Source organism: Trichoderma breve, chromosome 3 (genome assembly GCF_028502605.1).
Source record: "Trichoderma breve strain T069 chromosome 3, whole genome shotgun sequence".
In the NCBI taxonomy this organism is placed as follows: domain Eukaryota; kingdom Fungi; phylum Ascomycota; class Sordariomycetes; order Hypocreales; family Hypocreaceae; genus Trichoderma; species Trichoderma breve.
The window spans coordinates 2474639-2499579 of NC_079234.1; the positions used below are offsets into that span (position 1 = coordinate 2474639).

The 24941-nt window shown below is 50.3% G+C and overlaps 8 protein-coding genes across 8 annotated transcripts; 5 read left to right on the plus strand and 3 right to left on the minus strand.

Moving 5' to 3' along the window:
• Positions 1-1442: 1442 nt before the first annotated feature.
• Positions 1443-3201, plus strand: T069G_05175 (cytochrome p450 domain-containing protein; the record flags this gene model as incomplete). Its single annotated transcript, XM_056172385.1, has 4 exons — positions 1443-1608; positions 1676-2016; positions 2068-2183; positions 2274-3201. The coding sequence occupies 4 exons, from the start codon at positions 1443-1445 to the stop codon at positions 3199-3201; spliced, it is 1551 nt and encodes a 516-aa protein (XP_056029243.1).
• Positions 3202-3600: 399 nt separating this feature from the next.
• On the minus strand, positions 3601-5508 carry T069G_05176 (aminotransferase class I and II domain-containing protein; the record flags this gene model as incomplete). Its single annotated transcript, XM_056172386.1, has 4 exons — positions 3601-3858; positions 3932-5082; positions 5145-5178; positions 5242-5508. The coding sequence occupies 4 exons, from the start codon at positions 5506-5508 to the stop codon at positions 3601-3603; spliced, it is 1710 nt and encodes a 569-aa protein (XP_056029244.1).
• A 1478-nt stretch (positions 5509-6986) lies between these two features.
• T069G_05177 (RIC1 domain-containing protein) lies at positions 6987-10390 on the plus strand (the record flags this gene model as incomplete). The annotated part of the gene is made up of 4 exons (XM_056172387.1): positions 6987-7382; positions 7439-7633; positions 7691-9616; positions 9680-10390. 4 exons carry the CDS (start codon positions 6987-6989, stop codon positions 10388-10390), a joined length of 3228 nt encoding a protein of 1075 aa, XP_056029245.1.
• A 960-nt stretch (positions 10391-11350) lies between these two features.
• Positions 11351-12457, plus strand: T069G_05178 (casein kinase II regulatory subunit domain-containing protein; the record flags this gene model as incomplete). The annotated part of the gene is made up of 3 exons (XM_056172388.1): positions 11351-11407; positions 11650-11895; positions 11975-12457. 3 exons carry the CDS (start codon positions 11351-11353, stop codon positions 12455-12457), a joined length of 786 nt encoding a protein of 261 aa, XP_056029246.1.
• A 794-nt stretch (positions 12458-13251) lies between these two features.
• On the minus strand, positions 13252-14630 carry T069G_05179 (PAP2 superfamily domain-containing protein; the record flags this gene model as incomplete). The annotated part of the gene is made up of 3 exons (XM_056172389.1): positions 13252-14232; positions 14281-14389; positions 14464-14630. The coding sequence occupies 3 exons, from the start codon at positions 14628-14630 to the stop codon at positions 13252-13254; spliced, it is 1257 nt and encodes a 418-aa protein (XP_056029247.1).
• A 3893-nt stretch (positions 14631-18523) lies between these two features.
• Positions 18524-19489, plus strand: T069G_05180 (ankyrin repeats (3 copies) domain-containing protein; the record flags this gene model as incomplete). The annotated part of the gene is made up of 1 exon (XM_056172390.1): positions 18524-19489. One exon carries the CDS (start codon positions 18524-18526, stop codon positions 19487-19489), a length of 966 nt encoding a protein of 321 aa, XP_056029248.1.
• A 404-nt stretch (positions 19490-19893) lies between these two features.
• On the minus strand, positions 19894-21137 carry T069G_05181 (ribosomal proteins l2, RNA binding domain-containing protein; the record flags this gene model as incomplete). The annotated part of the gene is made up of 4 exons (XM_056172391.1): positions 19894-20004; positions 20072-20145; positions 20198-20384; positions 20424-21137. The coding sequence occupies 4 exons, from the start codon at positions 21135-21137 to the stop codon at positions 19894-19896; spliced, it is 1086 nt and encodes a 361-aa protein (XP_056029249.1).
• Positions 21138-22794: 1657 nt separating this feature from the next.
• Positions 22795-24542, plus strand: T069G_05182 (uncharacterized protein; the record flags this gene model as incomplete). The annotated part of the gene is made up of 5 exons (XM_056172392.1): positions 22795-22866; positions 22933-23424; positions 23485-24195; positions 24256-24394; positions 24454-24542. 5 exons carry the CDS (start codon positions 22795-22797, stop codon positions 24540-24542), a joined length of 1503 nt encoding a protein of 500 aa, XP_056029250.1.
• Between the last annotated feature and the right edge of the window lie 399 nt (positions 24543-24941).

The window sequence follows — 24941 nt, forward strand, 5'->3', positions numbered from 1 at the left end:
CAGATGCTGGAATTAAATCTTGTATATCCTATAAAGGAAAGCAAATGATCATGGACGTTAATGAAGAAGATGAAAAAAAAGAAATAGCTTTCATGTGGGAATAAGGGCACGAGTCTTCAGCATTGATTCACCCTGTCTTAAACTCTGTTTCGTTTTGTATTTTGAATCTCCCGATCCGGCTGTCTGTATCTCAAGACATGAACGTATAAGAGTCAGGTCTGGAATCTTTGTGTGTTTTACAGCTGACAAGATTGTCTCATGGTTATTTATAGACTATGCCATGGGGCTTTTGTGTGGACTTTGTGGGAGGACTGATGGTAGTATTCAACACCAAAATCAGCTACGTAACATTATTGTGGCATTTCATAGAATTCTTTCAACATTCTAGCTTCTAAGACAAAAGAATCATCTCCTTTAAATAAATCTTTACAAGATACAGTGCAAGAAATTATTGTCCAAATGCCTGCTAGATCTCTAGCTTTTACGCAATGGCGGGGAAGACGGCTGGTTGCAACACCAATTTCCAGGGTGGTGTGTACCTCATTTGCGAACCGCAGTTTATTGGAAGCCATGCGACCTTCGCGTGCATTTAACCGGACGGATTTCAATCGAATGATAATAATACTACATCATGTAAACTACACAGTAAAAGATGGGCAGAACATACCCTGAGCTAACTTATGCGATGTAATTCCCAACTAACCACCAAGTGCAGGGTAGCTATCTTGTCCATGGTTGCGTCCCGTGAGGTTCTCTTCTCCCAGTCAGACGCCATAACTCAGAAGCACTTTCTATCTTCACCAATACCACCTGTATAATTATAGCCCATATTGAGTTATAAAGCAGTCGAACGTCAAATCCCAGAAGCGGCCTCTCAAAGATGAAGCCCTCCCACCGGGTCCCGGAGAGCGGAATCATTGTCTCGGTCCTTATCCATTGTCTAGATCTGTCTGTAAACAGACAATGAAGTAGCCGCCATGGAGATGAACTGCTTCCTTCGCCCGCCCTTTTTGTCGCATCAACATCATCGCATGATTTGAGATGAATGAGGCATCAAATGCCGACCGTTCGCCTCCGTCCACTAGTTTAGCCCCCGGAAGGGCCCGAAGATCAATCGGCACACCAGCGCCCTTTCTGCAGCTCAGCTTCTCCGCGTTTTGCCTCCCCCTCTCGTTCCTTCGCCATGCGCATGTGGCCTCTGTCGACCGAGGCTCACCCCGCGGCTTTTAGTTTATATAGTAGTTGCTGCTCGTAATCATAATTCTTGCGCTTGTCCTTCGCCTGTAATGAGTCGCCAGTGTAAATTCGCCGGTGGATGAACCTCGTCACATCCATATGCTTTGGGTCGAGAATCCTTCATGGCTCGAGGTTGAGTTATTCAATTACCGTATGCATAGTTACATATAATCGATATACCAACTTCCACTGGAGGCGAGGAAACCATGGGCTTCATTGAACTTCTCTTGGAGAAATTCTCCATCACGAGGTTCTTCCTCACCACAGTCGGCGTGTGGACAGCTATATTCATCGTCGGGCGCATACGAGAACACCAGAAAATCAAGAGTCTCGGCAGCTACGGCCCTTCTTTAAAGCCCCTTCTCCCGTTTGGTAAAACAGTGGCCCTCTTCTACCGTCTTAACACAGAAGAAACCGATCTGCTAACCTCATCTCACAGGACTGGATTTTATCTACTACGGAGCTCGCGCCACATTTCGCCAACAGACCTTTGCGCTATGGAGAGACGTCCTCTTTTCCCAATTCTGGACCATCGAGATGCGTGTCCTAAACGAACGAGTCTGCTTCACCGCTGACCCCGAGAACATCAAAGCTGTGCTGGCAACTCAGTTCCAAGATTTCGGCAAGGGGAAGCGGTTCCACGATGAGTGGTACGACTTCCTCGGCGACAGCATCTTCACTATCGACGGTGCTCCCTGGCACGACACCCGGCAGCTTCTGAGGCCGCAGTTCTCCAGAGACCGCGTGAGCGACTTGTATTGCTTCGAGAAGCACGTGCAGGTATTGTTCAAGGCCATCGCTAATGGCGGTCCGTTGGATTGGGAGACTCAGCTCGTTGATCTCTCCCGGGCTGATGGACGGCGTGTCGACATTAAGGATCTCTTTTTTCGGTTTACGCTCGACGCCTCCGCTGACTTTCTGCTGGGCACTGACTTTAAATCTCTAACGTATGGACATTCTAGATTCGTGCTACGTCTCTTTCAAGGGACAACAAAATAGAAGTTGATGCTTGGCTGACCACACTTCTCCTAACACAGAAACCCTCAGCACACCCTGATGAACTCCTTCAACGAAGTCCAACGCATCCAAAACATCATGGTCCGCACTCCTCTGATGGGCTGGTTCATCTCCAAAGAGCCCTTCTACTCCGGCATCAGAGACATCGAAAACCTCGTCTACCCCATCATCCAGCGCGTCCTGAACATGACCCCAGACCAACTCGCCGCACATACAAAATCCGACAGGGACTACACCCTTCTGCATGAACTCGCCGGCTTCACCCGTGATACCAAGCTTATAAGGGATCAGATCTTCGCCATCCTGCTGGCCGGCCGCGACACCACCGCCTCGACCCTGTCGTTTGCCATGTATGAGCTGAGCCGTCACCCAGAAGTAGTCACTCGTCTTCGCAACGAGATTCTCGCCACCGTCGGCACCCACCAGCTACCCACCTACGAGCATCTCAAGGACATGTCCTATCTCCGCGCCGTCCTCAACGAGACGCTCCGTTTATATCCCCCCGTCCCATTCAACGTCCGCGTCGCCCTCAAAGACACGACCCTCCCCCGAGGCGGCGGCCCCGACGGCACCTTACCCCTATCCGTCCCCCAAAACACTAGAGTCGGATACTCGACCCTCGTCATGCAGCGCCGTCCCGATCTCTACCCCCCCATCTCGGAAACTTTTGCTGACCCGGCCATCTTCAGCCCCGACCGCTGGGCTGTCTGGCATCCGAGGCCGCACGAGTTCATTCCCTTCAACGCCGGTCCGCGATTCTGCCTCGGTCAGCAGTTTGCGCTTACGGAAATGGGATACACGCTATGCCGCATTTTTCAGCGCTTCGACCGAGTGCAGAGCTTCATGCATGAGATTGATGGCGGCGAGCTGCAGTTGAAGACGGATATTGTGCTGACTCCGGCGCAGGGGGTGCATGTTGCCTTTTGGGAAGCTAAGAATGACAAATGACCAGATATACCACCAACTTGTACAGAAAGAAAAAGGAAAGAAAAAAGAAAAAAAGAGAAGAAGTGGCGCTGGATCAGCAGGCACTCAAGGTATAGTAGTAAGCACTTAACCTTCTCCCCTCCTTTTGTAAGATACTTAGTAGTAAATCCTTCACATGTAAATAACAGATAATGGGTCCATTTCAAAAGCTTATCTTGATGATATCAGAGCTCGTGAATTCCTTGGAACAGTTCCCAATCTCATTCTGTATCTACAACTCATAGCCATGCAAAGAGCGCAACCTTGGTGCCCCCTGTGTAAAATCCTTGCAAAAACAAAAAAGACATTTCCATCATCATACGCCTTAGCAATCTCCATCATGCAGGTTCAGAATCCATAAACACGTCATTGCCCCTTTTCTCACTTCCTCCCAAAGCTATCCTTAACGGCCTGGCCAAACCTTGCAATCGCTGTGTTCATGTTCTCGGGGCTAGCTGCTGCAAAAGTGGCACGGAAGTACAGGCCTGGCAGAGGAGCGTCCTTTTCGGTGGCAAACCATGATCCTCGGGCAACGAGCACGCCGCTCTTGATGCACGAGTCGAAGATTTCCTGCTCAATCTCCTCAAGGCTGCGGGTGCCAGCGCTGGGGTGCTTGGTGTGGTCGATAGTAAACCACAACTAATAACAAGAGTCAGTTCCTTTCGATTTTGTAGCAGCTTGAGGGGAAGAAAAAGGTATTGTTAAAACTCACAAACATGCCAGCAGCAGGAGGCGTCCAGCTGACGAGATCTCGCGGCAGGTTATCTTCGCAAGCAGCCAGCAGGGCGTCTCTCTTCTTGGTGTATTCCAGTCGCAGGTTCATCAGCCATCTCAGGTAGCCCTCATGGCCCCATGTCTCATCCAGCAGCTTATGGACAATGACTTGCGAGAAGCCACTTGGTCCTTGACTGGCAACCTCAGCGTGGCGTTGGTATCTTTCGACAATCTGCTCTGAGGCGACGATCCATCCAAGACGGGACCCTGGGACCAACACCTTGGAAAGAGAATCCATTCGCATAACTCGGCCATCGATATCCATGCTGACGTATGTGGGGATTAGAGACGATACGAATTCTTCAACATTGTTGGGTGCAGGGGCGTCGGGCTGGCCGCGGCCTGTGTAGGGCTGCATCTGGAGGAAGTAGTACGGCTCATCTTCGAGGATGAAGATGTCGTGCTTTTGCGCAACTCGGTAGATGGCCTGCCTCCTCTCGAGACCTTGGGTCGCTCCGGTTGGGTTCTGTCCCGAGGGCACTGTGTATAGGAGGTGCGGCTTTCTGGATCCCCTGGCCTTTGCGTCCCAGTTGGTGAGAAGCTCATCCATAGCTTCGGGGATGAGTCCTTGGTCATCGACGGGGATACCAAAAGCCTTGACGCCTAGGGGAGTGATGGTCTCCAGAGCCGTTGAAAAGCTAAAGTCTTCCGTCAAGACAGAATCGCCGCGGTCCTTGTCCAAAAACATGCGCAGTGCCTGTTCCAATGCTCCGGTACTGCCAATGGTCTGGCAGATTCTCCAGTCTGCGTAAGGAGGCTTGCAAACGATTTCGGTGTGCTCAGTGAGGAATCGAATCATCTGAGCAGATCCCGTGGACTGGCCATAGTTGAGAGCGATGGATAGATCGTAGGTGCCGTCACGATCGCGGACGTCGTATTTGCCGATGGTGACCCGTTGTCCGTGAGCAGCCGTTCCCTTTTCTGAGAAGTCTGGCGGCATGGCAACCTTCATGTCAATTTCGTCGAGAGGGAACAGCTCGCTGGAGGGCAAGCCGCCACCGAGGGAGATGAGTCCGGGCTGTTTTAGATGCTTGGCAGCTTGCTTGAGAGAGCAGGGCTCCCTCGATTTGCTCTCAGCACTGAGGTGGTCTGTGATTGTCAGCTAATGAACAAAAGCATTGATGTATATGTTTGATATGTCTATGACATACTGTCCCATCTTTTCGCCTTTGGTTTTCCCGTTTGCTATCGGGCAATAGCAGGTCAGCTTTGCTCTCTTTCCTTCTATTATACTCATATCACACTTACAGGTCCCTTGAACATGTCACTGTCTGATGCTGCAGCAATGCCTGCTACCAGCTTCCCCGCCTTGGCTCTTCTTGCAGCAATCTCGCTGAGTAGTGAAGGCGCATAATCGACTTCATGTGTAGCCGGCTGAGCTGTGGCAGCTGCTTCTGCGCTGTTGAGGCTTGATCTGGTGTGTAGTGATCTCGCTGTGCGGCAGGATATCGGGGCGACGCTGTGGCGAGTGGCTATGAGGGCCCTGAGACGGGCAGCTTTTGTGATGGGGAGCATGGTGGCGGCTTAGACGACACTGGAATGCTTATAGCCTTGTCTGGTGCGTATGTGTATATATCAAGCGTGAGTCGCCACTTGGTATGTACTTAATTTCCCGTACGAACAGCCAAGACGTTTGGTAGGAAATGAGTGTAGACAGACTGTGTTAATAAGAAAAGAGTCTTGGCAGAGGTGTAGCACAGCCAGTGTGGTGCTTGTACAAGCAGGTATGAAGAAGGGAAAGGGAGGTGAGCAAAGTAGAGGTCTGGAAGGCGTTTGATAGCGATACACTTGCATATGCATCTCCAGCCCCTCCAACCCATTTCCCCAACCCCATATCGATAATGCAATAAACCCGGCCTAGAAGCATTTGTCAACCGCTCCATAATTGGCATGTCTTTGCCCATTAGCAGCGAGCTTTTACGCGATAGTTGGGGGGACCGGCCGGCCATTTCGGGGGAGGCGCCGGGATCGGGGTTCCGCCGTTGGTAACCGCGATTCTCAGCGACGGCGTTGGCGCTTCTCCAACTGCGATCTGACCCGCTAATTACGTACTTGTAGGTTGTGGCGCGCCCTGGCAATAACATGAGAAGCGCATCTGGGTGGGCTATTTTAGGTGAGTGTGTGGGATACTGCCTACTTGGGCAGTAATCTTGAGATGTGAGCCGACAGCGGTTTGACATCCGACAGCGGCACCTGATTATCTATCTGCGGAGCATGTTTGACCATGTGTATAGTGCGGAGAGGTATGATAAGATAGTAGTAGTATATCATATCTCTGTTAATATGGTTTATTTAGGTAATTCCTTGATGCCGAGCTCTGGATTAATGCACGTAGCAGATATATACAAGATGTCAATGATGAGATAGGCCTAGTACCTAGGTACCTACCTACACTTGCCCATGCCGGCATTTGATGGACCTGGTGCCCCTGATTATCGCATGGCGGGGGAGGCTGGAAGAGATGACAGCCGTTGAATTCATTGGTTCATCTTGATTACTTAGATCTCAACCGATTTTGTAGGCTGATGCTAGCTCTGACCGGGCATGCTTGGGTTTCAGTTGAAGATGAGAGAGATGGACGGCACACGGCACGTCACCAACGAATTCCTTCTACGATACAACAGCCACTGTTTACTACTTTTGTCATTTTCTGGGACTAATGATGATAAATTTATGATTTGATACTTCATCAATGTTTAAAAACAAATTACACAACATGCGGACATCATCACTTTACAAAAGGTACAAGATCATACTAGGTATTCATCCAACTCCTCACTGCTTACATAATGCCGCCGGAGCTCCCCATGTGACGGAACCTCCCTGCAACTTGCCCATGCCAAACCCATGGCCTCACCATCGAATTCTCTCCGCATCGCAGCAATCTGGTGCCAATGAGCCCAGCGACCCTGTCATGAACCAGCAGCTTCGGAAATGGTTGAACATTTGCGCTGTGTGAACCCCCGATAGCTGACGAGACTGGGCTTTCCGCCATGTATTGGCCCATCGGAACTCCGCGCGTCCATGCCACCAGTAGCAGCAGAGCTTCGGATGCCAACATCTTCGTTTCCTACGATGGCCTGCAGAGCCATTCGGGATCGTCTCTAGCATCGCCCCAGCCTGAGCCCCTTGCGCGGCCCGTCACGGCGCCGCAGCAGGACGAGTCCGACGATGCGCTGCCGCCTCCAACTCCCATGACGCCGAAAACGCCGGCTGTCAAACCGGTTGAGCGCTACGAGTTCTTTCCAGACGGCGCTTCTACCAAGAGCCAGACGGCCGATGATGGAAAAGTGCCCGTCAAGGATCCGGTGCTTGCGTTGCGCATTGCCCGCACCGGCCAGATGTTTGCCGTCATCACGGCAACGTCCATCACACTCTGGCAGACCAAGGCATGTCCAATGCCATCTTAATCACTTGGCCGGCTTCATTGGCTAACCTCCTGCAGCCTGCAGTTGTCCTCGCATTAGTTGTTCGATCTGAAGCGTCCCTGGAGTCCTACGGCACCAATGTTGACCTGCTGCTGCGCCCCGATTCCGCTATTCTTGTGGTGCATACTTCTAAAGGATACCTCATTACTTACTCCATAGCGACCGACGGCGAATCGAGAGTCTATAAACCGCATTTTGCAAACTACCACAACGTACAGAGGAGGAAACAGAGCTTAATTGGCCCGCAATCCCATCTACGACCCGACCAGATCCTTTGGGGCCCGGGCGAGGGAGGCGGGGTTCGCGACGTCAGCGTACGGTTCCGCATGGTTATCAAGGTGGACGCCGGCATAGAGAGTGCTCTCGCCCTTGATGATGAGCTAGTTGTTGCGACAAGGAAACCTGCGGCGGTGCAATGTATTCGCTGGACGCCCGACAGCAGCGGAAACCAAACGAGAACGGAGATTTTGAGCCGCATGGGCTGGGTAGAGAAGAGGGCGTCCATTGTGGAAATGACCCATGACCGGCCAATGAATTTGACTACTTGGATCACGAGTGACGGGAGAGCATATGCCGTTCAGCGCCAGCAACGCAAAACCACAACCGAAGAGGACCCCGATAGCCCCGAGGCAAAACGACTCTTCAAGGGGCACTGCTTCCACACTCCGGAAGATTCGAGAGGGCAGGCCGTACGCGCAGTTATTAATGCTCGATTTTCGCTCATCGCCGTTGGCTGCTCGGATGGCGCAATCCATGTATACTCAGTCAGGGATTACGAGGGTAACATTGTGTATTCCCACGCCCATCGTATGCCCTTCTCAACGTCAACGGCTGGTTCTTTTACGACCCTGACGTACTCTCCCGACGGATACTGCCTCTTTGCGGGCTTCGAAAAAGGATGGTCTACCTGGAGTATGTTTGGCAAGCTAGGAAGCAACAGTTTTGGAGCGGAACCGAGCATATCGACTCTGAATGGCGAACACTGGCTTTCAGGGATCAAGGGTGCAGTATGGGCCAGTGGCGGTTCCGAGATTCTCCTAATAGGGCGGCGGCACGAAGCCGTATGGTCGCTTGAGATGGCTAGAAATGCCATCACTGGCTGTTACAACGAGGCCAATGTCTTTCGCACAGTCCTACAGACGCCGACTAGTGTCATGATATACCGAGGCTATGACCTCCCTGACTTGACCAGCATATCGGCCGAGCCCTTTTTATGGCATACTTCAAGGATTCCATCATCATACCTTCTTAACCAGTGGCCCATCCGCCAAACAGTCATTTCCCCAGATGGACGCTATGTTGCGGTCGCTGGTCGCCGGGGATTGGCCCACTACAGCGTCAACAGCGGACGATGGAAAACATTTACTGACGAGGCGATGGAAAACGCCTTTGCGGTCCGGGGAGGCATGTGTTGGTACCAGCATATACTGGTCGCCGCAATAGAAGATAACAGGACGTTTGAGCTGCGGCTGTACTCACGCGAGGCGGCGCTGGACAACTCCCATATCCTGCACACCGAGCGTTTACCTGCTCCTGTGGTTCTAATCACAGCATCTGGTGAAGATTCCCTCCTCGTCTATACCTACGAGAATCTCTTGTACCACTACATTTTTGTCCCGACGACCGGGTCAGTTCGTCTCGTCCAGGTGGGCCAGATTGCATTTCACGGAATTGTACGGTCCCCTGCCAGAGTCCGAGGACTTAGCTGGATCTTGCCAGACAACCAGCTCAGCGACGGAGATCCTTCCCAGGATGTGGCTGTTGCATCTGTTCTCTTCCTCGTCGATGGCAAGCTAGTATTGCTGAGCCCGTCACTCAATGAAGAGGGCCAACTCAAGTACGATATGCGCATCATTGCACAGAACGTGGAGTATCATGTGAACATGCGAGACCAGCCGCCTCTAAACGTCAGCCACTCCCTCGAAGATACCCAGCAGCGGTATGGACCACCAGCTCTCCGCGATTCCCTGTGGCTTTTTGACGGCATGGAGATTAAAGCATGGGCCGATATCAACGAGCTTTTGATGGCAGCGAGTGGAGATGGCGGCGGGAGAGAGTTGCCAGCGCCGGTGTCCGTGGATGTCGACTTTTACCCACTATCTATCCTGCTGGAAAAGGGCATTGTCCTCGGTGTAGAGTCAGATCTGGTGCAGCGACGCGATGTGAACTTTTCCTTCTTTCACTTCGCAATCAGGGTAAGTCAACAGTACTCTGATGATAATAATAGCTGCATTACTAACGCCTCTTTTTTTCTGCAGACACACCTTGTTCTACCAGATGTGCTACGGTTCTATCTTGGCAACAACATGACGGTCGAAGCGGCAAACTTGTCTCAGCAATACGAAGGACTAGAGTATTTCTCCCATGGTCTGGAGGTACTACTTCACCGTGTGCTGGATGAAGAGGCAGACACATCGCCGAAGCCGGAAGACGCTGTCTTGCCACGTGTCTTGTCTCTATTGTCATCTTCTAAGGAGTACCTTGACATCGTGTTACAGTGCACAAGAAAAACGGAAGTCCGGCAATGGAAGACGCTCTTTGCCTATCTACCGCCGGCGCAAGAGCTGTTTGAAGAATCACTGCAGAGAGGGTCGCTCAAGACGGCGGGTGGGTATCTCATCATTCTGCATACGTTGGATGAGCTGGACGCTTCCCTAGAACAGTCTGTTCGAGTCTTGACCAGGGCAATAAGAGAAGGCGATTGGGAACTGTGTAAAGAACTCGCAAGATTCCTGGCCGCCATGGATGAAACCGGAGAGATTCTCAAAGAAGCCATGAAAATGGCCAATGTGACGCAGGTGTCTAACCAAGATGGCATCTCAAGCAGACTCGAGCTTCCGGTAACGGGGCTAGGATTTATTACCAATGGACGCAACAAGAATGGCAGCGACGACGAAACGGGATCTGATAGACGCTCCCCCAGCGATGCTAGCAGCATGGGTTCAACTATTAGTCCTTTGGACGGATGAATGATGAGATGAAAGCGCACACAGGGACGCTGATGGGTGCATGCATGAGATGGATATTGATCATTACGATGATGGGATTATTTTTACTTGGTTCTTGTTCGCTTTTTATTTTCTTAGATGGCTGTCGTGTTTATGGGCTTGAATTGGCGAAACGGATGAGATGCGGGATTGTTTTGGGTAAAGAAGGTAAAAAAGAGCAACAGCCTGACGAGATGTATAAAGGATATACATTCTAGTGTATATATTGCCACCTTTCTTGACAAACAAAGTAGTATTACCGACCTATTATGGGACTTACTTGGGCTAGATGAGAGCTCCAAGAGTCATCCATGAGCTGGGATGCTCCTTGTCCCCTGTCCCTTGCGTGAGCTTCATGTTGTGTGATGGCGGCTACACGGGCCTTAATCAGTATGAGGAAAGGCCGTATCCGTAAGTGCTGGTTTAGACTTACGAATGTCTAACTAAACGATCAAGTAATTTTTAATTTCTTTTCTTTTCATATATCTGAGATGGGAATAACACGGCTGAATCAAGTGTCCTCTCATTAACCACAGCTCATCAGTTACAGGCGTTATCGCAGCCATACAGATTAGCCAGCCCAGGCCTCTCTTTGCTAGCACTGGCCACTAGCAAACCGCCCAGTCACGTTATCGCCCAAGAAACAATCCCGCACCCCACCATCAACCGCCAACCGCCATCCGCTCCCAAAAGTCGAGATACTCACGACCTTTATTCCTTGCCCTCGCATCCCTCGCGACTCTGCCCCGGAAATCTCGAATCCTCTCGCGCTCGCCTCACGGGCATAATCGCGGTCTGACTCTGCGATTATCGCCTCGTCCCGACCGGCTTTTTCTCCGCTCTTGACGCTTGCTGCCTGGTGCTGCAGCCTCGTCTACCTTTATCAGCTTCTACCTCTTTTGCTTCTTTTTCCTCTTAATTTCTGCTTCTCGTGTGTCTACGATGGATGACTACGTGAGCGAGTCCGATAGTGACTACACCAGCTATTGGCGGGACTGGGTGAGTTGCCTTTGCTTCTCCGCTGCTTGTCTATCTGCCCTCCATCTATCCCTTCTTTTCCCTTCCCTCTCATCCGTAGCCCAATGCAACGCTCTATGGGCAGCAATAAACTCCTGCTGGTGCATGTCCAAAACCATAGAGAGGAAGGCACGATGCCATTGTGATACCGAACCAAGAAACCGGATGAAAAAAGCACTTCAGACCAAAGCAAACACACAAAGCTAACGCGCTGCCCTATGCAGTTCATCTCATCTAGAGGCAACGAATACTTTTGCGAGATCGACGAGGACTATCTGACGGATCGCTTCAACCTGACTGGCCTCAACACTGAGGTCCAGTACTACCAGTATGCGCTCGATCTGGTGACGGATGTCTTCGACCTCGACTGCGACGATGATATGCGCGAGACCATTGAGAGTTCGGCCAGGCACCTGTACGGCCTGGTGCACGCGCGATACATTGTCACAACACGCGGCCTGACGAAAATGGTATTGTTTCCCCCTTTCTTGTTTTCATCTCCCCCATCTATGAGTCCGATCTGTGCTAACAGACGGTTTCTCGAAACAGCTCGACAAGTACAAAAAGGCCGAGTTTGGAAAATGCCCTCGCGTCAACTGCCACTCCCACCCTCTCCTCCCCATGGGTCTCTCCGATATCCCCAACCTCAAACCGGTCAAGCTCTACTGTGCCCGCTGCGAGGACCTCTACAACCCAAAATCCTCCCGTCACGCCTCCATCGATGGTGCCTACTTCGGCACCTCCTTCCACAACATCATCTTCCAGGTCTACCCAGCGCTCATCCCCTCCAAGAGCATCGAGCGATACATCCCCCGCGTCTACGGCTTCAAAGTACACGCTGCCGCGGCCCTCGTCCGGTGGCAGGACCTGAAGAGAGATGACATGCGAAGGAGGCTGCGCAAACTGGAGATTGAGTCTGGCTTCAGAGAGGAGCAGATGGAGGAGGAAGAGGAGGAAGAAGACGATGATGTCGAATTCGAGGGAGTCGATGGAAACAACAGCAACATGAGGCTGATTGAAGGACCTATGTGAGCATTTGGGACGGAAAAGAAGGGAAATGCAAATTCACACACCTAAAAAAAAAAAGGAACAAGGGAAATATTTTTCATGGGGGCAATGAAGAAAGGACTGAAAATTTTATACACAAGAGAGCCATGATGATCATGCCTTTACGCGACCTACCACGCTCTAGCTCTCCTTGTTATCCCTGTCCTTCTTCACCTTTCAGCTTTACGCCATTCCAACTTACTTTTTTTTCAATCCCCCTCTACATAGGCCCCTTTTCTTTGTTTTTTTGTTGTACGGACAGGCGTTTGGCGGCGGCGGCGGGGGGAACAAACTAAGCTCTGGCTTTTTGAATCTCTATGTACGCAATGATTTTTTTTGCCCATTAAACTAATAAGCATTTGTCTTTTAATGTTGTGATGAACCTGATGCTTGACCTGATGCTTGCCCCGATCTACTATAATGGCTTGCACGGTGAGCAAGATGTTGTAAAGATTGATGATATTGTTCTAGTAGAAGAATTATATCATTTGGATCTCATCTTTCAACCATGCTACTTAATTTCGTGGACTCACTTTCAAGCTTCTCAACTTAATCACGACTTTCGAGACTTTCGAGGTGGTACAGCCAAGTAGACGGAATTTACATGTTTAAAATTAGAGCACAGCTATTCCTGATATATACCTGACCCTTCGAAAAGGGAGAAGATAACAAACAAACAAACCAAACAAAAGGACTATTTTCTCCTTCGAGGTACTCCCCCATGTTTTCTAAGTGCAATCTCCTCGCTGGGAGATGGGTATCATTTAAAAACTCTCGAATCAATTCCCGTGCTGTGCCCCTTGGCTCGTCCCCTCATTCAAGTTGTGTAATTCAACATCCTGGTAGGGGTCATTCCTCGAAACCGGCGACCTGTAGCTCATAGCTGCAGGCACTGAAAGAGAAGCACCGTGCGCCTCGACATCCGTGGACGCTCCATAATTGGCAGGAACGGTCATCCCACGCTCGACATCCTTTTCAGCCACATAGCCCAGTCGACCGACGCCAGCCCAGAAAGCCCTATCTGGACTGCGAGGACCCCACGCCCAACCAGCTCCGACAGTAATAGGCAAATGATAAAACCTGAAGCTGAAGATGGCAGTAAAGACACCAATGCAAAAGCCAAACAAAATATCAAAACCGTGGTGTCGGAAATCAAACCAGCGCGAAGCTGCTATGAAAATGGCGAGGCAGAATGGTGCCACAGTAATGACCAGGAGATAGACGGGGGGAGCTGCTGCCTGACGACGCAGGGACTGGATGCTGGAGTTATATGCGATGCTTGTGTTGGCGCCTTTGCCCGTCATGGGAGCGGATGCCTCGTCGTCATATTGTTCGACTGCGGATCCCAGGCGAGAAGGGAATGCAGCATGTATGTCGTGGCTAGATGAAGAGGTGCCCGTCGCCACAAATGGCATCGTTACGGCAAATTTACTGGCAAGGAAGAGTGAGAGATAGAGGAGACCACCCGCAGAGGCGGCAGAGTGGCCACTGGGATAGCTTCGGAAGCCGTCATTGAGCTTCGCCTTGTCAGTCTGCTGGCAGATGTCTGCCGAGTAGAGCTGGCCAATGCTGTTGCCCAACTTAGATTCTCCTTGGAAGCCGCCAATCAGAAACTTGGATGCGTTCTCCAGGTCTGGCAGGCATCGTGCGAGGAGATCAGGTCGAGGCTTGCCACACATGTTCTTGATACCGCTGACGAAGAAGAAGCCACAGGCAACGGACATCAGGAGCCCCAGCAGACCAATGTGAAGCTCCCATAGCTTACGTTTCCATATCAGTGAAGCAGGGGTGTTCTTGGGCACTGTTGCTCCAGGTACAAAGATGATGGAGACAATGACGATGATGACGGCAGGGACGCCGCAGCTCAAGACAAAGAGCAGCCAGTCTGGGACGGTCTCATGTTCTGTAAAAGGAAAACTAAGGTGTTGCTGTTAGCTGACTGATAAGGTCTGACCAACCTCTTCTCAGCAGAGACGTGACATGAAACTCACGAGATGTCAGGATTAACCAGAGAAAAGGGCCGCTTGTTAGGCGTGATGACACCGAGGACGTAACCGACTCCAGCAACAACGATGAGAACGATCCAGTCAAAGATGTATGACGAGATGAGTCTAATCGAAGGTCTTCCCATTTTGGCCTCAGACCCGGCGCGGGACATTCTGCGATATGGCGACATCTGCTTCTAGCAGGAGATAAAAGGTGAGAAGGGGGCCAGGGGCCTATAAGGGAGCGGCGAGGCTAACGGCGGGTATAATAAAGGAATGACCACCTAGTACGAGGAGTAGTAGGTTAAGGAGGTAGGGAGGAATTAAAGTTAAGAGGCCCAGGCCGGGGTTTGCTGAGGTGTGGGCAGGCTCAGATCTCTCTCCGCTCAGTGGATGTGGCGCCGCTATAAAAACATCGATTTTGCTCGGTTCTCGGTTTTATCGAGGCGAGCTGGATTCCACAGTGGTGTCGATCCAAGGGGACGCGTGGCAACCGCTGCACAGCCCGCGGGTGGTCACTAGAGGCGGCTAACAGGTGGTAAGTAATCGGATCTGCTGTTTCTTTTGTGCAGTCTCACACATGTCGCAGGGGTGGGTTTTGAATGGAGACGAAGCTTGTTGCGATGAATCAAGTCATGCTAGCTGCATGCCTGACCGAGATGAGGAGGAGAGATGGAGAAGAGAACGGAGCAGTGGGAGAAGGAAAAGAGGAAGAGAAAGAGGCTAGGAAGCATTGCCACATTAAGTACAACAGGGTTGATTCAGATCGAGGAGAGCAGAAGGGGAGAAGTGGATAGAATAGGGCTTTTGTGTCTGTGCAGTGGAGGAGGCATGTGGCCGTGCTGGTGAGAGAATTGGAACATGAAGCTTACCTCTATATTAGGACCAAGGTACGGAGTAGACCCTACCAGCCGGTACAAAGGAAATACGCAGCAGGTGACGGTTAAGTAAGAAGAATCTGGAGCTGAGCCGGTATTCCGGAGTCACCTGCGATGCTGGCATGGGACAAGTTTAGCAATATGGAGCAGCAATAAGCCGGCAGTGCAAAAGTCAGGTACACTCGCCTGTACTGTACCCCTACCTTCTGTACATGGAGCAGAATGCGTTCGATCTGGATGAGGAAGTGGGTCGTGTGCCTCTTGGCTGGCTGGCGCCTCCCCAGCGGCGCCCCAGCAGCCAGTGGAAGGAGTATTAGAAATTCTTGGCAAGCGCTGCCCCCTGTCCTTTCTCTTTCTGACGTAGCTCGCGCCGGCTCTTGGCTTCTTGGCACTCTCCCGCTGGGCTCGAATTTGTCTATCCGGCCATGATTTACCGTGCAAAGAGGTTAAATCAACGTTAAATTGACAAGCAGCCCTCCTAGGCCAATCGTTTTTCAGGTATCAATACATGACTCCATATGCAGTTCAATTGGTTACCGGCTTTTTTTCTGCCAGTACTACTCCTTTACTACTAACCCTGGCAGTATCTGGAAGTACAACCTCTGTAGCTCTACCCTGTTCACCTTTACCTTTGTAGAAAGGACTGACGGCGTACTCCGTACACGTTATACACGACGCAGGCTAGCATTATGGCTGAGCGAATTGGCCAATTGCACCCAGCGCGAATCAGTGGCCAGGTTTTAGTACGAAGTAACAATACCAAAGCTCTGTTACTTGTTACCTCATCATGCAATCTCTCTTGGATGCAAGGCGCCAAGGGTTACACGAGATGTACGTCTCCTTAATCAGCGGAGATGCTCGTATATACGAACAAAACAGGCTAGCTCACTTTTGGGCTGCCAAAAATCAGGATAAAACAAATAGGAGAGGCGTTTCGCAGCATGTTGCCTATTTGCTCTGTGTAAATTATGCTCTTCGTCGGTTAGCGGTGGCTACTAAGGCATCTTTTTTCAGCAGGTGAAGGGCTTTGTTGATGTTCCTTGAATGTACCCCGTAGACGCTTCCCTTTTGTGTTTCTAATCCGCCCCTCATTTGCTACAACTGGTTATGGCCTTGTGCAAAATCTCCTTGCATTTTTCTTTTTTTAAAAAATTGTTTCCTTTTCATATAAGTCAGACGCTTATGTTAGAAGACCCTTTTTTTAGACTGTGACCGATGTTCGAATAGTCAAAAGTGGGCGCTTTGTGTATAGGATCAAAATTGTCCTGCAATTCTCATAGAGGCAGGTGTGAGCCACTAGGCGGTTTGTAATAGTACAGGGACCGCAAAATAAATGTGTGTATACTGTTCATGACGAGAATACGACTATCATTCTAGATGATTCAATATCAGCTGGTTATGTGCGGATTGTCTGTTTTTGTATGGTGGTCATTTCTCGATCTTCTCTTTTTTTTTTAAACCCCTTGGTGGCCTGAGCTATAGATATGTAGAGTTGACATTGATACAAAATGTAAGTACTTAAAATTCTTTATCCTCTCTTATTCCACTTATTTTCACTATTGAAAGTTAAAAAATAATCGCCATGAGCTCATCTGGCATGACGTTATGACTCGGGATAATGTAGTCTAAAGGACCTCATAACCCTCTCAGTACGAGGCTGTGTTGGGTACTATCGCGTCGTATTAGCACGTAAATTTACGGCAGGTAGCTTTTAAGCAGCATCATTGGTTGATAGGTGTTTATTAATAATATGGCATCACTGGACGGCTGGTTTTCATATTCCTATTTCTGCCTAATGCTGCCTAACGATGTGGTATTCCAGCGATAGACACATTGTGTGATGTAATATATCTGACTACTCCTTGTTATTAAACTACGAAGTTTATACTAAAGTCATATTTAAATCTGCTGTTGAGAAGAAATATCAGCGCCGTCGAGTCTACTGATTATAGCCTTCTGCGGCAAGAGAGTTGTCGTCTGGATAGGGACAAGTGCACCTTTTGACAAAGCTAGATCGACTAGACACTCACTCTCTTCATTCCAATTATTCTACAATTCAGCCAAATAAAATACGAGCTATAAATCATATCATGAGGCTGATTAATACCGACACACTGGTGATTGAAGAATTTGGATTTGGCCAAATCCCAAACTATGCCATTCTGTCGCACAGATGGTATAATTACGAACTCAATTTACAAGATGTGCAGAACCGCATATGGGAAAAGCAGGGCTTCACGAATGAGAACAAGATAAAGGCTTTCGAAAAGATAAACCGATGCTGTATCAGGGCAAAATCTGACGCATTTCAATATGCTTGGATCGACTCGTGCTGCATTGACAAGACAAGTAGCGCAGAACTATCAGAGGCAATCAACTCCATGTACCTTTGGTACTATAAGGCTGGCAGATGCTATGCATATCTCTCTGATGTGCAATCAATGGATACTTTTAAAGAGAGCGAATGGTTTACGAGGGGTTGAACCTTGCAAGAATTGCTTGCGCCTGCTGAAGTTTACTTTCTCGACATGGACTGGAACGACCTAGGGACTAAGAAAAGTCTACAAGAAGCAATATCTGATCAAACGCGCATCCCCGTCAACATCTTATCCGGCGCTGATCTCGAAACGGCTACTGTTGCGCAAAGGATGTCCTGGGCTTCTCAGAGGAAAACTACCAGGATTGAAGATCGTGCCTATTGTTTAATGGGCATATTTGGCATTAATATGCCGTTACTCTATGGAGAAGGTGAACGAGCTTTTATTAGGCTTCAAGAGGAAATAATGAGGATTTCAAACGACCACAGTATATTTTGCTGGAAATCTTCAGACACCCGAGGCGGACTTCTAGCCACATCTCCAGATGCATTTAGCGAATCTGACAACATCATTCATTACAGCCCTTTCGGTGATTCCAGCGCCCCGCTCACTGTGAGCAGCAAAGGAATACATCTCGAAGTCCGATTTATTGGCCTAGCTCGTGGAGGGATAGGGATGGTAATTCTTCATTGTGCAGAGAGGGATAAAGCAACCAAGCCTGTCGCCATCTTTGTGAAAGATACGACTTTAACGATGGAGCTTTTTAAACGAGCTCGGAGTGAAAGGTTTGAATGCGTTGACCTCCACAAGTTGAGAAGATGGCAATATCCGGTGAGAAGGATATGTATACGAATGGGGCGCATGGCGCCTATGGGCCGATCCGAAGGTTCTAGAAAACAGAACAACATCGATGAAAGCATTTACGGCAGGAACTGGCTCTCATCAGTGATGAACGCCCAGATTACTAACGAATTATTCCGCGTAGCGAAAGCTGGGGACCAAGATACTGTATGGCTGTGGCTCACCCGAAGCGATGTTACGGCCGACTTGGCAGATGCCCAAAGACGGACAGTGCTATGGCATGCGGTGATGGGCCGTCACAAAGCGCTTGTGAAGACGCTGCTAGCTCGAAGCGACGTCAATGCGGATTTCCAGGACAATCTGGGTCAGACGCCACTTTCATGGGCCGCCCAGCATGGGCACGAGGCCATTGTCAAGCTGTTGCTCGAGAAGGAAGTCGACATCGAAGCAAGATATGCTAATCAGACGCCGCTTATGTGGGCTGTTGTGAACAAGCATGAGATCGTTATTAAGATGCTGGTTGAGAATGGCGCAGAAATCGAGGCGACAAATAATAATGGGTGGACGCCGCTTTCATTAGCTGCTGTTCACGGGCATGAGGCTATCGTTAAGCTGTTGCTTGAAAGTGGTGCTGATATTGAGACGAAAGACATGTCGAACGAGAGGACGCCGCTTATATTGGCTGTTTTAAATGGACATGAGGCCATTGCTAGGCTGCTGCTTAAGAATGGCGCTGATATCGAGACAAGAGATCATCATGGGCAGACGCCACTTTTATTGACTGCTGGGAAGGGGTATAAGGCTGCTGTTAGGCTGCTGCTTGAAAATGGTGCTAATATCGAGGCAAGAGATGGAGATGAGTCGACACCGCTTTCGTTAGCTGTGAAGAAGGGGCATGAGGCTATTGTTAAGCTGCTGCTCGAGAATGGTGCTGATATTGAGGCGAAAGACAAAAACGGGCTGACGCCGCTTTTATCAGCTGGTGCACGGAAGAATGAAAGTGTTATTAAGCTGCTGCTCGAGAATGGGTACTAATGTTGAGGTAAAATACAGAAGCGAGGAGACGCTGCGTTCGTGGGCCAGAAGCAGACACGAAAGGCGCACCGCCAAGCTGCTTAAGAAATTCTGACAGTATAAGAGCATAAATATGAGCCGTTTTACAATCATACATCTTGGTATATTTTCGCATGCGGTAGCCATGAAGTTTGGCGTCCTCCAATGCTTTTCTTATTGCCCACTGATATTCACATTCAAACATGTATTGCTCGTGGCAGTTTTTGAACGTGTGGTCATGAAATATTTGTCCTCGCAAGGCATATCAATAATAGCACATAATATACAATCGCGCAGAGCTACAACACGTTGCTTGCTGCCGGCGCATATACATAGCTTCGTGTCATTCCCCCCTTCATCACGGCATCCATTAGGCTGCTTTAAAATCACTCCTTGGACGACCTCTTGTCTCTCCGCTTGCCGTGGTTGCGTGGCCGGGGCGTCACAACCCACTTGTTGATGTTGTGCGTACGGCGAGTCTTGTAACCGCTCTTGGTCTATAGTGATATTCCTATTAGTTTCCCCCCATGTATTGTAAAGTAGAGAATGAAATTTGAGACTTACCGGTCGGCCCCACGGCGTCACAGGATGACGATTACCCTTTGACTTTCCTCGACCACCACCGTGAGGGTGGTCAACTATCGACAACTGTTAGTTACTTGTACAAATAGCAAGATATGGGCAAATTACCTTTGTTCATGGCAACACCACGGACGGTAGGTCGAATACCCAACCACCGGCTTCGACCAGCCTTGCCGAGTTGGCGATAGTGGTGGTGGATATTGCTGGCAACTCCAATGGTGGCGCAAGCATCTTTGCTCACACGGCGGACCTCGCCGCTCTGAAGCCGGATCTCGACGTACTTTCCAGTCATAATCTTTGTGCCGTCATCCTTTGTCTCTTCGTTCTTGTTTACCACTGTGGCAGAAGTACCCGCACTCCGACAGAACACGGCGCCTCTTTTTGCAGCGGAGCCAACGCAGAAGACTGTCGTGCCAACGGGAATCATGTGCATTGGCAAACAGTTTCCTCGAAAGGCAGTCTTGGCGGCAAGAATACCGGGATCGATAACACCACCCATGCTGTCGAGGAGATCCTGTGGGATACCGGCGCGGTAGCTGTGGACAATGTCGCCGGCTCTCAGTCCATCGGCAGCAATGATGTATGATTTTTGTCCGGTGGCTTGCTCTGTGACCAGAGCGATATGGGCACTACGTCCAGGGTCATATTCGATCCGCTCGACCAGATGCGGTCCGGGGCGCCATCGTATAAAGTCGACTGTGCGTATTCTCCTCTTGGCACCACCTCCTCGGTGCCTGACAGTGATTCTACCATACACATTTCGTCCACCCTTGCCCTGGCCCTTTTTCGGAATTGTCAGAGGGAGGAATGGCCGTCCCTTCCAGAGGTGGTCGTTTATAGGTCGCCGCAAGTGTCGAACACCGGGAGTCCTGGGCTTGTAGGTGCGCAACATTACGGATTGGTTCGAAGGCCTATCGATGCTGGCCGGCGTCTCACTGGCTCGGCCGGCATTGCTGCTGGTCCTCGCCTTGGTGGCATAAGCCCTCAATGAGAGATTGTTGAAGGCAGCGAGGAGGCTACGGCTACGAAGAGCCGGGGCAATAGACATCCTTGGCTGCAACATGTTGATCCTGTAATTGGCCTGGCAAAGAAAGAAAGTATAGGTTTGGTATCGAGGGGAATGGTGATTTCCTATTCTGATCGTTTATGACATTCGTGGTGGGGGGGCTTGTCAGTGCTTGAAATTCTCACAGCCCAGTAATTGGCCCAGAGCAGCCTCTTCAAACGAGAGCTGGAATGCACTGGGAGCTGGACAAGACGATGCCCAACGGCTCACAAAGTCTGCAAGCGCCGTGCCGGTCGTTGTCGAGCAGTTCGGCCTTGCTGTCGCAATCGAACGACTTCTGGCGGCTTGTCTTTTCGGCGTCCCACGTTGAAATTTCAACGGAGCTCTGAAAAACGTTGTGCCGATTGCTGCATTGAACCCCGGGCACAGAGCTGTGCAATTACCTAATCAGACCTGGCAAACTTAAGTACGTAGTGACTTGCAGTAGTCAGCAAGAGGGCATTGAGTTTTCGAGCTTACTAACCTAGGTAGGTTAGTAGGGCGCGACCAGCCACAGCGAGGCTCAGTTCCACACGAGCATCTGCCAGGCATCCAGCCACTGCAAAAAAGCTCGCGCGATCGCGTCCAGCCAATCAAGCCCCCGTTGCCCTGCGGTTGCTACTGTTGACATTGGCCTTTTCCAGCCTCTACCCCCCCGGCCCCGCGAGATTCCGCCAAACGGCGCGTTGTGAGTCGTCGATTTGGCCTCCACTCGTCGCCCGCCCGCTTCTGGCTGGTACTCGTGCAATACCCGACAGGATACCTTTCTGGAAGCTGTCTCTTAGTCTTGTTTTTTTCTCTCTCTACGGAGTGCAGTATCGTATCCCACCGTATCGTATCGACACACATCCTCTCTCTCCCTCTCCCTGTATCGGCATCCTAGTCCACTCGTTGAGCCTCGACCCGGCGTCAATCGGCCTGACCAGCATAGCATCTCTTCACCGGCCTGGCAGGCAGTAAAAGCTTTCTTCACCGCTGTCCCGAAGCGATATCAACAGCTGGCCCTCACCTCACCTCAACGCATGACTACAGCACTCGCATAACATTCCCTCCTCTCTTTGTTCCCTAGCCCTGGCTAGCTTCATACACAAAAAGTTGCATTGTCATAGGCTCTAGGCTTTTTTTTCTGCCTTAGCCCCCATCATTCTTCTCCCCTGCCTGGCAACGCTGCCTTCAATCAAACCAAATCGCGAGCCGCGCCAACTCTGTCGAGGTACGTACCCCATCCGCGCCGGCCCACTCCGCGCTCCCTGTGCGTTTCTCCTCAAAACACACCTCGCCCTCACCACTATCCTCTTTCATAAACACTTTGCATCATCTCCAATCGTGCTTGTTGATACCCCCTCCGACTGCCTGTCCTTTACTCTTACCCATAGTCACTCTACTTGGCATCGAGCCTGTTCAATTCAAATACCCTTAGCCCAGTCATTGACTCTATCTCGCAGCATTCCTGCCACACTAGGCGTGTCGGTTCTTTAATTTAACCTCGCCATCTGGAGGTCAGTAACATTCCGACCCCCTTGTCTTCAGATGAGTGTCTCAGGAGAGCTTCTGGCAACTCCCTTGAGTTGAATCAAATTATCTTCATCGTCTGCACGCTTTCAATTTTTACTCTTCTCGACGCGTTCTGTTCGGCTGAGCTGACATGTCGGGGCAAACAATGTTAGGCTTCGAAGCTATTAACACCACCACTAGTTCTTCATCTCAGTTCATATTTTCGAATATGCCTCCTGTGAGTATACCTTGCCATCAACGCAGAGCTCATTTTGCAGCGAAGGAGTGCTGACGCGATGCTCAGGGACGACCCCGTACCCGCGTTATCTCTAACGAGAATGACGAGAACAGCACCACAACGCGTATGACCAGGGCCAAGGCGGCGGCTCTTGGCGTAGACGATTCAGCACCTCCCTCCAAAGTTGGCCTTCAAACGAAGAAGGCAGCTGTCAGCACCACCACTGCCAACGGACTTAGGAAACGCGCTGCACTTGGCGATGTCAGCAATGTCAGCAAAACGGATGCCGCTGAGGGAAAGAAGGCTGCGGCCAAGGGTCTGGTGTCCAAGGCTGCTCAGCCTACAGGCATTCAAAAGAGCACTCGCCCTACCGCCGGTCGGACAGCATTGAGTAGCAAGGAAGTCAAGAAGCCAGAAATCAAGAAGTCGGGAGCTGGCACAATCCCACCCAAGAGAAAGGTTCCGGCAGCTGCACCTAAGGAAGAAGTTGTACGCGAGGCTGTGGAGCCCGCCCGCAAGAAGGCACATCTGGATGCTGAGAAGCGTGCTCGCTCTGAAGTTGTTGAGTCTGAGAATAAGGCTCCTCAGGCTACATCCTCTAAAGCTGCCCCCATCAAGGCCGCTCCAGTCAAGGCCGCTCCCGTCAAAGCTTCACAACCAGATCCCGAGGAGTTGGCAAAAGCCGAGCTGATTGCTAACATCAAGAGTCTCGATGAGGAGGACTTGGATGACCCTCTCATGGTTGCCGAATATGCGAATGATATTTTCGACTACTTGAGAGACCTCGAGGTTCAATCGATTCCCAACTCTGATTACATGTCTCACCAGGACGACCTCGAGTGGAAGACGCGAGGAATTCTTATTGATTGGCTTATTGAGGTTCACACTCGGTTCCATCTACTTCCCGAAACTCTGTTCCTGGCCGTCAACATCATCGATCGGTTCCTCTCCGAAAAGGTTGTCCAGCTCGACCGCCTCCAGCTCGTCGGTATCACCGCCATGTTCATCGCCTCCAAATACGAAGAGGTCCTGTCGCCTCACGTGGAGAACTTCAAGAAGATTGCCGATGACGGTTTCAGCGAGGCTGAGATTTTGAGTGCGGAGCGTTTCATTCTTAGCACCCTTAACTATGATCTCAGCTATCCCAACCCTATGAACTTCCTTCGCCGAGTCTCAAAAGCGGACAACTATGACATCCAGTCACGTACCATTGGCAAGTATCTTACGGAGATTAGCTTGCTGGACCACCGATTCATGGCGTACCGCCCCAGCCATGTTGCTGCTGCTTCCATGTATCTGGCGCGACTCATGCTTGACCGTGGCGAGTGGGTACGTACAATCAATCAGTTCCACTCTATCAATAGTACTAGCTAACAGGTTCGATGACAGGATGCAACTATTGCGTATTATGCAGGTTACACAGAGGAGGAGGTTGAGCCTGTTGTCAACCTCATGGTTGATTACCTGGCGCGACCCCCCATTCACGAAGCATTCTTCAAGAAGTATGCTAGTAAGAAATTCCTCAAAGGTATTTTATCCATCCATTCATGACGGTGTCTCTTATCTCGTCGCTAACACCTACTGCAGCTTCTATTCTTTCCCGCCAATGGGCCAAGAAGAACGCGCCATTATTCGGCATCGAGGATCTTCATCTGTCTTTGGACCAAATTTCATGATTATGACGACACTGGCTGTCACTCGCATTGTTTCCCCCCAACTTTGGCGTCTTGAATTACTGCGAGTTCCGTTCAGAGTTGGGATACGAACACTATTCGTTGGACTCTATCACGACTTAATTGCTCAACGAAAGTGAACACGACCACGCCATAATATGTCGCTTTATTTGCATACTGCGTTAGGGCCTGTTGGGCCCTGCATCGTTATGAGCGGCTATGAAGCATTTGGTCTGGGAGCCGTATTATTTCGGCTACATTGCATCACCATTCTCATTGTTTGATATCTAGCAGGTTATGTCTGCAATTGTCTGGTTTTCAATATTTCAGCATGGAAATCCCGTTTCGCGCTTCTTTTTTTGTTTTTTTGATACAGGCAGGCGCCTTGGAGTCTTGGGCGAT